This window comes from Petromyzon marinus, unplaced genomic scaffold (genome assembly GCF_048934315.1).
Source record: "Petromyzon marinus isolate PM22_M1 ecotype Great Lakes invasive population unplaced genomic scaffold, UKy_Petmar_22M1.pri1.0 PM_G_Scaffold_142, whole genome shotgun sequence".
Classification (NCBI taxonomy): domain Eukaryota; kingdom Metazoa; phylum Chordata; class Hyperoartia; order Petromyzontiformes; family Petromyzontidae; genus Petromyzon; species Petromyzon marinus.
The window spans coordinates 297323-309105 of NW_027422698.1; the positions used below are offsets into that span (position 1 = coordinate 297323).

The 11783-nt window shown below is 49.2% G+C and overlaps 1 protein-coding gene across 1 annotated transcript; it reads left to right on the forward strand.

Moving 5' to 3' along the window:
- Positions 1–781: 781 nt before the first annotated feature.
- On the forward strand, positions 782–11582 carry LOC142910386 (E3 ubiquitin-protein ligase CCNB1IP1-like). The gene is made up of 4 exons (XM_076059996.1): positions 782–924; positions 6430–6790; positions 7625–7964; positions 8539–11582. The coding sequence occupies exons 2-4, from the start codon at positions 6494–6496 to the stop codon at positions 8751–8753; spliced, it is 852 nt and encodes a 283-aa protein (XP_075916111.1). The 5' UTR covers positions 782–924; positions 6430–6493; the 3' UTR covers positions 8754–11582.
- The last annotated feature ends 201 nt before the right edge of the window (positions 11583–11783 follow it).

An 11783-nucleotide genomic window follows, 5' to 3' on the forward strand; every position in this document is an offset into this window, starting at 1 on the left:
CTTTCAAAACCATCACTTTACCCTACATTGCTGGGATCACAAAAAAGATCTCGAAAATCTTGAATAAACACAAGATCCAGGTCCGTTTCAACACATTACATAAAATCCGTGATCTGGTTCCGTCTGTAAAAGATGTAATTCCGGACATACAATACCCTGGTGTCTACAAACTAAGTTGCCTCTGTGGTAGTAGTTACATTGGAGAAACCAAACGCCATGTCTCGGACCGCATTCGTGAACACAAAGCAGACCTTAAACACGGTAGGACCAACACCTCGGCCGTAGCAGATCATTGTTCTAATTCAGTAGGCTCACATGCCATTGACTTGTGACTGGTCACAGAAATGGCTATGTTAAAGTTAAAGCATACACATCCGCAGAGGCACCCCTTGACAAAGGAATTAGCATTGAATTTAGCTAATCACTCAGCTATTTCAATGCTAAATTCTATGCTAATTCCTTTGTCAAGGCGCTCTGTTTCTTCTCACACAGCTTAAAGGTCGCGGTCTGAGCTTGGCTGTGTTCGCTCCAGCGCTGTCCTCCAGACAGTCTTGTCCCTTCACCTGATGAAGGCCACTTGTGTTGTGGCCGAAACGTCGTGAGAATTTTATTTTGTTATTTTATCAATTTATTATTTTATTCTCATTCTACGTGGTGGTGACTTTACCGAAAGAACCAAAGAAGATCAATCCTTGCAGTCACGAAAGCTTTAAATCGAAACAACTGCCTTGTTCAGGTCACGAGCGCGAGGGGTGACGTCACGCGGAAGGGGAGGGGTGCGGGGGGGGGGGTCCGTGACGTCACACGGTCGCCCGCAACCACTCTCCCGCACCGTGACGTCACGCGTGCCTCAACCCCCCCCCCACCGTGACGTCACGAGCGCAGCTGCAGGGTGACGTCACCGAGCGTGTGGATTGCTGTGAGGTAAAAACAACAAAAAACTATATATTTTTTTTTCTATATCTCACATTAAACACTTCGGGGTTCATATCAAGCAGAGGGCTGTTATTTTACGTTGCCGAGTAGTTTGATTATAAATACAATTTTACACGGCTTTTTTTTAGGACTTCGGAGTTGCTACGTCTGAGGGGGGTTTTTTGTTCTTAATTTTTTTTCTCACCCCTTGAAGGTCACGAAACAAGCGATAAAAAGTGCGGGAATCCGAGTGTTTATAAACTACAAAAACAATATTACACGCTGGGGGGGAGGGGTTAACAGGTCCCTGCAGGGTGGCCTGGTAGGAACATTGGAATTTTGTCAAGTCTCTGCGCTGTCTATTGCTGATTTTACACCCCAACAGCACGAGATTTCACTTCGTTAAAGTATTGAAAGGGGACGGACGGACGGACACATTAATCTATTGCAGGCTGGTACACTCAGTTTACAATCTTCGCTACTACCAGTATAAAGGATGTCAGCGACAAGAGAGTGACTCTCAATGACGTCACTCACGTGGTTAAACAAAGGATGACAGTGACAAGAGAGTGACTCTCAATGACGTCACTCACATGGTTAAATAAAGGATGACAGTCACACGAGATTTCACTTCGTTAGAGTATTGAAAGGGGACGGACGGACGGACACATTAATCTATTGCAGGCTGGTACACTCAGTTTACAATCTTCCTTCCTACCAGTAAAAGTCGCCTCATAGTAGTGATGAGACACCACGTCTGAGGGTTACCCTCAGACGTGGTGTCTCACTAAACACAAACAATAAAAAAAAGCGCGGGAAACCCTCAAAAAGTTGTGAGGCGATGGATTTAATTCATTTATTTTCTTTTTTATTTGGTATCGCCCTGTGAGCCACGACCCAGCGTCGCTTTCGTGAGGGCGAAACTTTCATCAGCCTCATGGGGTCCACAACATTTTACTTTGCTTGGAAATACGACGTTTTACACCCCCCCCTCCCATCCCCAGCGATTCGATTGCTGTGCAGTGTTTGGAATGTGCTAGGAGATGTTAACTACCTCGCCTGTTATCATCACGGTGACTAGGAGATGTTAACTACCTCTCCTGTTATCATCACGGTGACTAGGAGATGTTAACTACCTCACCTGTCATCATCACGGTGACTAGGAGATGTTAACTACCTCACCTGTCATAATCACGGTGACTAGGAGATGTTAACTACCTCGCCTGTTGTCATCACGGTGACTAGTAGATGTTAACTACCTCGCCTGTTATCATCACGGTGACTAGGAGATGTTAACTACCTTGCCTGTCATAATCACGGTGACTAAGAGATGTTAACTACCTTCCCTGTCATCATCACGGTGACTAGGAGATGTTAACTACCTCGCCTGTTATCATCACGGTAACTAGGAGATGTTAACTACCTCACCTGTTGTCATCAAGGTGACTAGGAGATGTTAACTACCTCGCCTGTCATCACGGTGACTAGGAGATGTTAACTACCTCGCCTGTTATCATCACAGTGACTAGGAGATGTTAGCTACCTCGCCTGTTGTCATCATGGTGACTAGGAGATGTTAACTACCTCGCCTGTCATCATCACGGTGACTAGGAGATGTTAACTACCTCGCCTGTTATCATCACGGTGACTAGGAGATGTTAACTACCTCGCCTGTCATCATCACGGTGACTAGGAGATGTTAACTACCTCACCTGTCATAATCACGGTGACTAGGAGATGTTAACTACCTCGCCTGTTGTCATCACGGTGACTAGGAGATGTTAACTACCTCTCCTGTTATCATCACGGTGACTAGGAGATGTTAACTACCTCGCCTGTCATCATCACGGTGACTAGGAGATGTTAACTACCTCACCTGTCATAATCACGGTGACTAGGAGATGTTAACTACCTCGCCTGTTGTCATCACGGTGACTAGTAGATGTTAACTACCTCGCCTGTTATCATCACGGTGACTAGGAGATGTTAACTACCTTGCCTGTCATAATCACGGTGACTAAGAGATGTTAACTACCTTCCCTGTCATCATCACGGTGACTAGGAGATGTTAACTACCTCGCCTGTTATCATCACGGTAACTAGGAGATGTTAACTACCTCACCTGTTGTCATCAAGGTGACTAGGAGATGTTAACTACCTCGCCTGTCATCACGGTGACTAGGAGATGTTAACTACCTCGCCTGTTATCATCACAGTGACTAGGAGATGTTAGCTACCTCGCCTGTTGTCATCATGGTGACTAGGAGATGTTAACTACCTCGCCTGTCATCATCACGGTGACTAGGAGATGTTAACTACCTCGCCTGTTATCATCACGGTGACTAGGAGATGTTAACTACCTCGCCTGTTATAATCACGGTGACTAGGAGATGTTAACTACCTCGCCTGTCATCATCACGGTGACTAGGAGATGTTAACTGCCTCGCCTGTTATCATCACAGTGACTAGGAGATGTTAACTACCTCGCCTGTTATCATCACGGTGACTAGGAGATGTTAACTACCTTGCCTGTCGTCATCACGGTGACTAGGAGATGTTAACTACCTCGCCTGTTATCATCACGGTGACTAGGAGATGTTAACTACCTCGCCTGTTATCATCACGGTGACTAGGAGATGTTAACTACCTCGCCTGTCATCATCACCGTGACTAGGAGATGTTAACTACCTCGCCTGTCAATCACGGTGACTAAGAGATGTTAACTACCTCGCCTGTTATCATCACGGTGACTAGGAGATGTTAGCTACCTCGCCTGTTATCATCACGGTGACTAGGAGATGTTAACTACCTCGCCTGTCATAATCACGGTGACTAGGAGATGTTAACTACCTCGCCTGTTATCATCACGGTGACTAGGAGATGTTAACTACCTCGCCTGTTATCATCATGGTGACTAGGAGATGTTAACTACCTCGCCTGTTATCATCATGGTGACTAGGAGATGTTAACTACCTCGCCTGTCATCATCACGGTGACTAGGAGATGTTAACTACCTCGCCTGTTGTCATCAAGGTGACTAGGAGATGTTAACTACCTCGCCTGTTGTCATCAAGGTGACTAGGAGATGTTAACTACCTCGCCTGTTGTCATCAAGGTGACTAGGAGATGTTAACTACCTCGCCTGTTGTCATCAAGGTGACTAGGAGATGTTAACTACCTCGCCTGTTGTCATCAAGGTGACTAGGAGATGTTAATTACCTCGCCTGTCATCATCACGGTGACTAGGAGATGTTAACTACCTCGCCTGTTGTCATCAAGGTGACTAGGAGATGTTAACTACCTCGCCTGTTGTCATCAAGGTGACTAGGAGATGTTAACTACCTCGCCTGTTGTCATCAAGGTGACTAGGAGATGTTAACTACCTCGCCTGTTGTCATCAAGGTGACTAGGAGATGTTAACTACCTCGCCTGTTGTCATCAAGGTGACTAGGAGATGTTAATTACCTCGCCTGGCTTACAGGAGATCGTCGGTTTGCGCCCAGGCCCTGAGCACGCTTGCTCCTGCTGCTGTATATTTGGAGTCTGCGTCTCTCTCCCCATGTTGATTGCGTGGATTTGTCTCAGGGTCCTCCGATTTTTCCCGATACGGGGCCATCCATTTAGTTCGTTGTCATGGAGGGGGTTACCTAAAATGCGTACGCTTGCGTATGGGGGGGTCTACTCACAATGTACGCATAGGAAACAGGGGGGGGGGGGGTTGAAGCCTCGATAATGCAGCCGGCGGTGGACTATCTGTTTGCTTAAACACGTTAATATTAATAATTGATCGTTTCTGCGTGGATTACATATCGGCCGTTCTACAGGATTCTAGGGGGTGGGGGGGTGATGCGTCAGGCGAACGTACGTAGGCAGGTGGGGGGGGGGGGGGGTGTGTAAAAAGCCCGCGTGCGTACGGGGTCAGGTTTTGACGGATTTTTGCGTACGCACGAAAGGGATGGCCCCTACACATATAGATACTGTACAGCACTGTACACGGAGTGATCCCAGCTGTCCGGCAATGGTTTGTGTGATCACTCTCTGTACTACAGAGTGGCATGTGTGTGATCTCCATTGGTTTCCTCCGAGTTTCCCTCCCATAGCTAAACCCACAAACACAGTGGAACTGGTACTTGCCAGAACCACATCCCAAAGCTAACAGATTACCTGGAAATGGCTCAGTGGGGGGATCACAGCAACATCGCCCCCTCTTGTGCAAACTTGGCAGGACCCCTCCTGAAGAAGAGTTGAGACTCAGTGGTGCTTTCCTGAGCAACAGGCGTATTCATACATTAACAATACGGATGAATACAGACGGCACATTGAGTGTGGCATGCAGTCATTATCCTCTGCCATTGTCAATCGACTTCTGGAACGAAAGCCTCCCCAATTCGTCCCAATCTCAAGTGGTGAGGACTCAACACAGCCAGTCAGCCACTGACAAGCTCACTCACCCATTAACTCACTCACCCACCACACTGCAGGTCACAGCAGCACATTCGCGCAGCTAGTCAGCCACTGACAAGCTCCCTCACCCACTAACTCACTCATCCAACCACCCACTCATCACATTGAAGGTTACGACAGCACGCTAAGCCAGCCAGCCACTGACAGGCTCACTCACCCACTAATTCACTTGCACCCACTCACCAAACTGCAAGCACAACAAGACACTCACTGAGCCAACCAGCCACTGACTAGTTCACTCACCCACGAACGCATCCACCTACCCACTCACCACATTGCAGGTCACGACAGCACACTAAAGCCAGTCGGCCACTCACAGGCTCACTCACCCACTAACTCACCCACCCACTCACCAAACTGCAGGCACAACAAGACACTCACTGAACCAGTCAGCCACTGACAAGTTCACTCACCCAGAAACCCATCCACTCACCCCACCACCCTGCAGGTCACAACACACTCACCCTCGCAGAGGTTTTTGGGCCAGCGTTGCGCACGTTCAGATGCGCTTCTGCGTCCGTCTGGAACCATTTTCCTTCTGCTATTAGGAATCCACTGAAACTGTGCATTTTAAAATCATCTTGATTGAAAACTAATTTCTTTTGCACTGGTCTTTGTGTTTAGTTTCTTGTCCTCAACCCGTACCTCCGATTAGCACGGTTCGCTCTGTACGGTGTGAAATAAGTTCAACGTGCATACACCCAGCCCATCAGCCACTTACAAGTTCGCTCACTCACCCACAAACTCATCCACCCACTCACCAAACCGCAGGTCAGAACACTCCCCCTGCTCAGCAATTTATCCTCTAAAACCGTCGCTCTCCCAACTGAATTCTGTTTGCTTCGCCATCGTACTTTACCTCACTTGCTTCCGTCATTACGCTGACCAAGATCTCTCGCCGCCCTTAACGAACGAGACCGCACCCCGGTGCTCTCTCTGGAGCTCTCAGCCGGTCAATAAACGGCAGGAGCTCGCAAAAAAAAAACGCGAACGCATTTCGCGCACTCCATGCTAAACGTGTTTCACCCGCGATTCGTTTCCCTCAACCAGAACGGCGGCGACTGGAACAGAAGAACTGGCGGCCCCCCGGGGCCAGTGGTCAGGCGGGGAGGAAATGTCGGCGCACGAAGAAATTCTGGTGTGCAACTTGAGGAAGTGCCGGCGCATTGTTGGCGACTTCGCCTGGGTCACCTCCTGCTCGCACCTCTTTTGCGACGAGGACGGCGAACGCGAGTTCAAGATGGGGGCGGTCGCCTGCCCGGCGTGCGGCGCCTTGCCGCGCGGCAGCCTGGACGTGGTGCGGGTCTGCTTGAACCCCCCCGAGGAGCACAAGTCCATGGTGCTGGCGGGCCTAGGGCCGGACGTCATCCAGGAGATATGTTCGCGGGCGCTTTCATTCTGGATCTTTCAGGTATCGGCGACGGATCGGTGACTTTTTAAAAATAAAAATTATTTTTAAAAGTAACAAACTGAAATGTTTTATATTTTAGCGGATAAAGTCCCACTGAGCTACGTAACCTCTTTTTTTTGCAGAAGCGACCTGGCCATCACGAATGATAGCCCAACCCAAGCGGCTGTTATCATCACGTGGAAATTTACAGCAGTCAAATACTCTAAAACGCGTTAGATGTTGTTTCTAAACATTGGGAGGGAAAAACCAGAGGACCTGGAGAAAATCCACACAGCCACTGGGAGAACGTGCAAACTCCAAACATAAGTAGTGACTAACTCGGAGACAAAAAGACTTGGAGGCACTTCTTTATTTAGCGAGCACCATTGGAATGACGCAGTTAATATTTAGTCCGTCTATTATCGGTGGCACTACTTAGAACATGTACAGCGTTTAAGATGTCACTCTTGAATTAATTTGCGTGATTTATGAATATTTTTCTTCTGGGTTCTTTCAGCAAAGTCACGTAGAATGGAGATAAAATAATAAAAATAATAACAGAATTTATTCTGTTATTATTTTTATTTTTTTATTATTACAGAATAAATTCTGTTATTATTTTATCTCCATTCTACATGACCTTACCGAAATAACCCAGAAGATGAATCCCTGCAGTCACGAAAGCTTTAAATCGAAAATTATGAATATTTGTTTTCATTCTTTCGATATTTTTTTGGAGCTTCGTCGTTCCCAGAGGCATGATTAACCGAGTTATTCTTCTACACGTAAGTCCCCTTGCGCGTACGGCTCTTTAACCGATTAAAAATACATTCCATCAAATTTTCCATCTCGCAGATGCACCAGGAGAGACTGTATCAGGAACACTTGGCCGCGAAATCAAAGAGGCTCAGGGTGCAGTCTGAGGACCGCTTCAAGCAGGAGATCCAGAACAAGGTCACGGAGGTCGCCACTCTGAAGCGGCAGTTCTCGCTTGCCAAGAGCGAGCTGGCCAAGTTCAAGAAGAGGTACAACGAGGCTGCCGAGAAACTGCTGGAGAGGGACCAGGAGCAGAAGAAACTGCAGGTCTCGTACGATCGCCTCCGCCTGCGATCCTACGCTATCGATGAGGGGAGACGCGCGGAGGAGGAGGAGGCTCCGAACGGCGCGGCGTCCTCGCCGTTCATAGTGAGATTCGGTAGGGCCGTTTGAACTTTAGTAATAGGTTTTTACCCTTTTAGCTGGCACAAAAACTGATACCTTTATTCAAGGCATCATGTTTGCAATAACCACAACACAAGCAGTCAAAATGCAAACAAAAAAGAGACAACTCTGATAATAATATTGGCAGTGTCCTTGAATTTGATTGGTCCACACCCGAGACGGCTTTTCTTAGAGCCTAGTCTCCACTGGTGTTGGACCAGAAGACGCCAAAAGGCGTACAACTCAAAAACAGCGCACCATCAGGGAGTATTGAGGGCTCGGGGTAAGCCTTTACATTATGAGACCTCCTCTGCCAGTAACAAGATATAGGAATAGGTTTTTACCCTTTTGGCTGGCACAACAAAAACTGACACCTTTATACAAGGGATCATGTTTGCAATAACCACAACACAAGCAGTCAAAAATGCAAACGAAAAGAAACAACTCTGATAATGATATGTTTGAACTTTGTTAGGAACCGACCAAGCAGGGAAAATGGGGATAGGTTCATACGGTGACGTTTTGTACGTAATGTCATTTTTTCCCCCACCCCCCCCCCCCCCTGGTAGCAGCGACGTCGACCCCGCGAACGTCGCAAGGCGCGGAGGGAAACGCGTGGAGCTGGATGATGACGACGCCTCCGCGCTGCCGCCCCGGGGAGACGGAGTTTGCGCCGAGGCCGTTGTTTTTCAACGGCAGCCCCCCGGGCAGGTCGCCGCAATCCGACGGCTTCCTTCGCTTCCCCTTCCCCGCCAAAGCCGCGGTGACCGGAGCCAGGAAGTGACCTCGCCCCGGTAACAACGCGAGAGTCCTTCCCTTCGCGCCCGCCTCCCCGCCCTCCAATGCGGTCGCAAGGGGTTCCCCAAAAAAAAAACTCGTGGGGAAAAAAAACAACGCAGAAAGGACCTCGCCCACTGGCCTCACCGCGCATCAGATTCCTGTGGTCTTAACGCTGCCCGCAGGTCATCTGCCTACTCCCTGCGGCGCTTGGCAGGAGCCTCTCGTCGTTACCGCCAGTCGATTGCCTCCTGAGTGCAAACGGAATTCGAATCGGAAATATTTATTTACGCTGGAGGTAGGAATCTGACAAGCTGTGAAGCTCTTTTCCCACAGACTTGTGGTCGGGGGCACCGGGGTAAAAACGTTACAGCGACAAACAAATACAAAAAACCCCACGTCGTGCACAAGCGTCACGGGGTCCACGTGTGCGAGCGCGTGGCTCGTCGCCCCCGTCAGTTGTGTTCGGAGAGCCGCTCGCTGGAGATTTTCACGCACGACGACGATAACGCCGCGTCATTGAGCTATCGTTTGTGATGGCCGGGTCGCTTATGAAAATAGCTGCGTAGGTCGGTGGGTCCTCGCCTGGTAAAATGAAAAAAATTTTGTTGAGTTTAGTTTCAATTCGTTACTACTTTAGCGCACACCAATTGTGTTCTGGGAGAGCAAACCCACAACGTTGACAGTGGAGTTTGACGTCCCGCTTGGTGATCACCACCAGCGGCAGTAACTAAACGACCGCACTCCGTTCAAGTGACAAACGTCTCCCATTGGCCGTGCCGGGTGGGGCTCACAGGGTTACGTCACTTTCACATCCATCAGAAACTTTTGTTTATACTGGAGGAATCCGTGCAGCCCTACAGGAGGTTGTAGGTGCGATCCCAATTCTGACAGCTGCTGCCGTATATTTGGAGCTTGCGTCTCTCTCACTCTCTCATCATCATCATCATCACCACAGTGGCTATGAGATGTTACCTCGCCCGGTCTACAGGAGGTCGTGGGTTCGATCCCGACTCTGACAGCTGCTGCTATAAACCGTGGCCGATGAGCGACCGCTTTCGATCCCGCCGCTTTGCGTGCTGGAGAGTAAACCCACGACATTTACCGCTTGAGCACCGTGAATTTTTTTCCGGCGGGTAGGTTGCCGGGTGTCGTCGTTGGCGTTCGGGGGATGGGGGACAGGCCGGTGGTGGCGGCGCTCATGACGGCACAGAGGGGTGGTGCCGTTTAGAATCTCGCTGCGGCCGACCCGGGAGTTACCGTGGTGCGCGTTGTTTCTCGATGCTGTGTTGGAGTAAGTGCTGTTCACAGGAGGGAACCTGTTCCATTTGACTTTGCGGCCGCCAACAACCCTTCCTTTACATTACACAGACCACCCATGCAGGTCGACACAACAACCGCCATTCGCCACTAAGTGGCGGTGACCTCACCACGTCGCTTGTGCCAGGCTATGTGCATGTTGAGGCCACGTGAAGTGTCGAAGGCCCGCTGGTAGGAGGTTATGGGGCAGACCCAGGTGCCAGGGGTCCACTGACTGAAATGAATGGCCGATGCACCACCTGTGCCCTGTACTGTGCCAATCTGCTGTGCTTCAGCCACCCGGCGCTCTGCACGTTGTTGCTGGAGGGCAGCTGCCTCCAACTGCCCATCAGCAGCATTCACGAGCCTCCTCCAATTAGGCCGATCTAGACACCACTGGTACCAGTCCACTCAGCTCCACATCCTCTTGTACCACATCACTCCATCTCTTCTCTAGCTCGTGCCGTGCTCGTTTAGCCCCCTCTATCTGGCCGAACAAAAGCTGTTTAGGCATGTGGGCTACATGACCCAACTAATGCAACCTTGCCTGCCAGAGGAGCTCACCGATGGGATTTTGTCCAGATCTTTCAAAGATCTGTGAGCTCCTCACACAATCCAGCCTGGTTAAACCTAGGATGGATCGTAGGCAGGCCAGCCTAAATGTTTCTAACCAGGGAAGATTTTCCTTTAGGGGGGTTTACATTTTGCAAGCGTAGAGAAGGGAGGGCATGACTGGCCGAGAAGATCGAAGCTTCATAGGGAGTGACAGACCAGGTAGCTTTACGCAACTGATGGAAAGTTAATACCGCTTGACTGACTCGGAATGAGACCTCTGTTGTCAAACCGGAGCTGGTCATGAGCACACTGCCCAGGTATGGAAAACTCTTCACTCTCTCCACAAATACAAAGATCCCCCATATAGCCTTAACAGGCCGGCATGGCACATGAAGGGGTGAGTGGCAAGCACAATGCCACGTCAGAATTGGGTATTACAGATAGGTAGCCTGCCGCCAACAAAAGAAAAGCTCCAGCAGAATTGCTTCATTATTTAGTTCTATCCATGGCTGGGTGAGCACGTCCCTACTTATAAAGCATTGTGCTCACCATTGTACCGAGTCACTTAAACGCAGGCGAGCTGCTGCTTCTGTACTGCATGAAAGTGACGTGGCATGTTATCGTGAAACACCTCTATAGGCTTATCTTCCAAAGCCTCCAATTGGTGTGCAAGCTTTAACCCACATTACATCGCCAATACTGACTAAAATAGCGCCTTCATCTACTGGCAGAAATTTAGTAACACGCTTTTCAACATGATTACAAATCAGAACCTCTGAGTGCGTGTGATCCAGCCACCGTTTAACGCACTAAAACATCACCTATTGATAATACTCATGTTTAGTTTCATATCGCGTCATCATTCAATGCAAATTGCATCTCACCATCGCTGAGGAACCTCAGGCATACAGGCTGTGAGCCAACACCAACAATTAGCCAAGCTCTGCAGTCCTCTGCAAATTAAGTTAATGTGTTGATACCTCCAATTCGTACAATTGGCTCCGTACCGTGCAAAAGAAGTTCACCATACACGCATACAGAAGGGACCTACAATATTTAGTCTGCACTTTGCTGTACTGCCTTCTTCCGGCGTGCCGGGGAGTGGCACCTCCTCGACGTCCATGGGAAGGGATTTTCGCAAAACGTGTGCGGTCCAGCCACCCTCACTGCCTTTGCGGTGCTG

Excerpts from the sequence above, each read along its gene's own strand:
- LOC142910386 (XM_076059996.1), top strand. The coding sequence starts at position 6,494 with ATGTCGGCGCACGAAGAAATTCTGGTGTGCAACTTGAGGAAGTGCCGG. Across the intron at positions 6,791-7,624 it reads TTTCATTCTGGATCTTTCAG|ATGCACCAGGAGAGACTGTA; the intron begins GTATCGGCGACG and ends TCCATCTCGCAG. Across the intron at positions 7,965-8,538 it reads GCCGTTCATAGTGAGATTCG|CAGCGACGTCGACCCCGCGA; the intron begins GTAGGGCCGTTT and ends CCCCCCTGGTAG.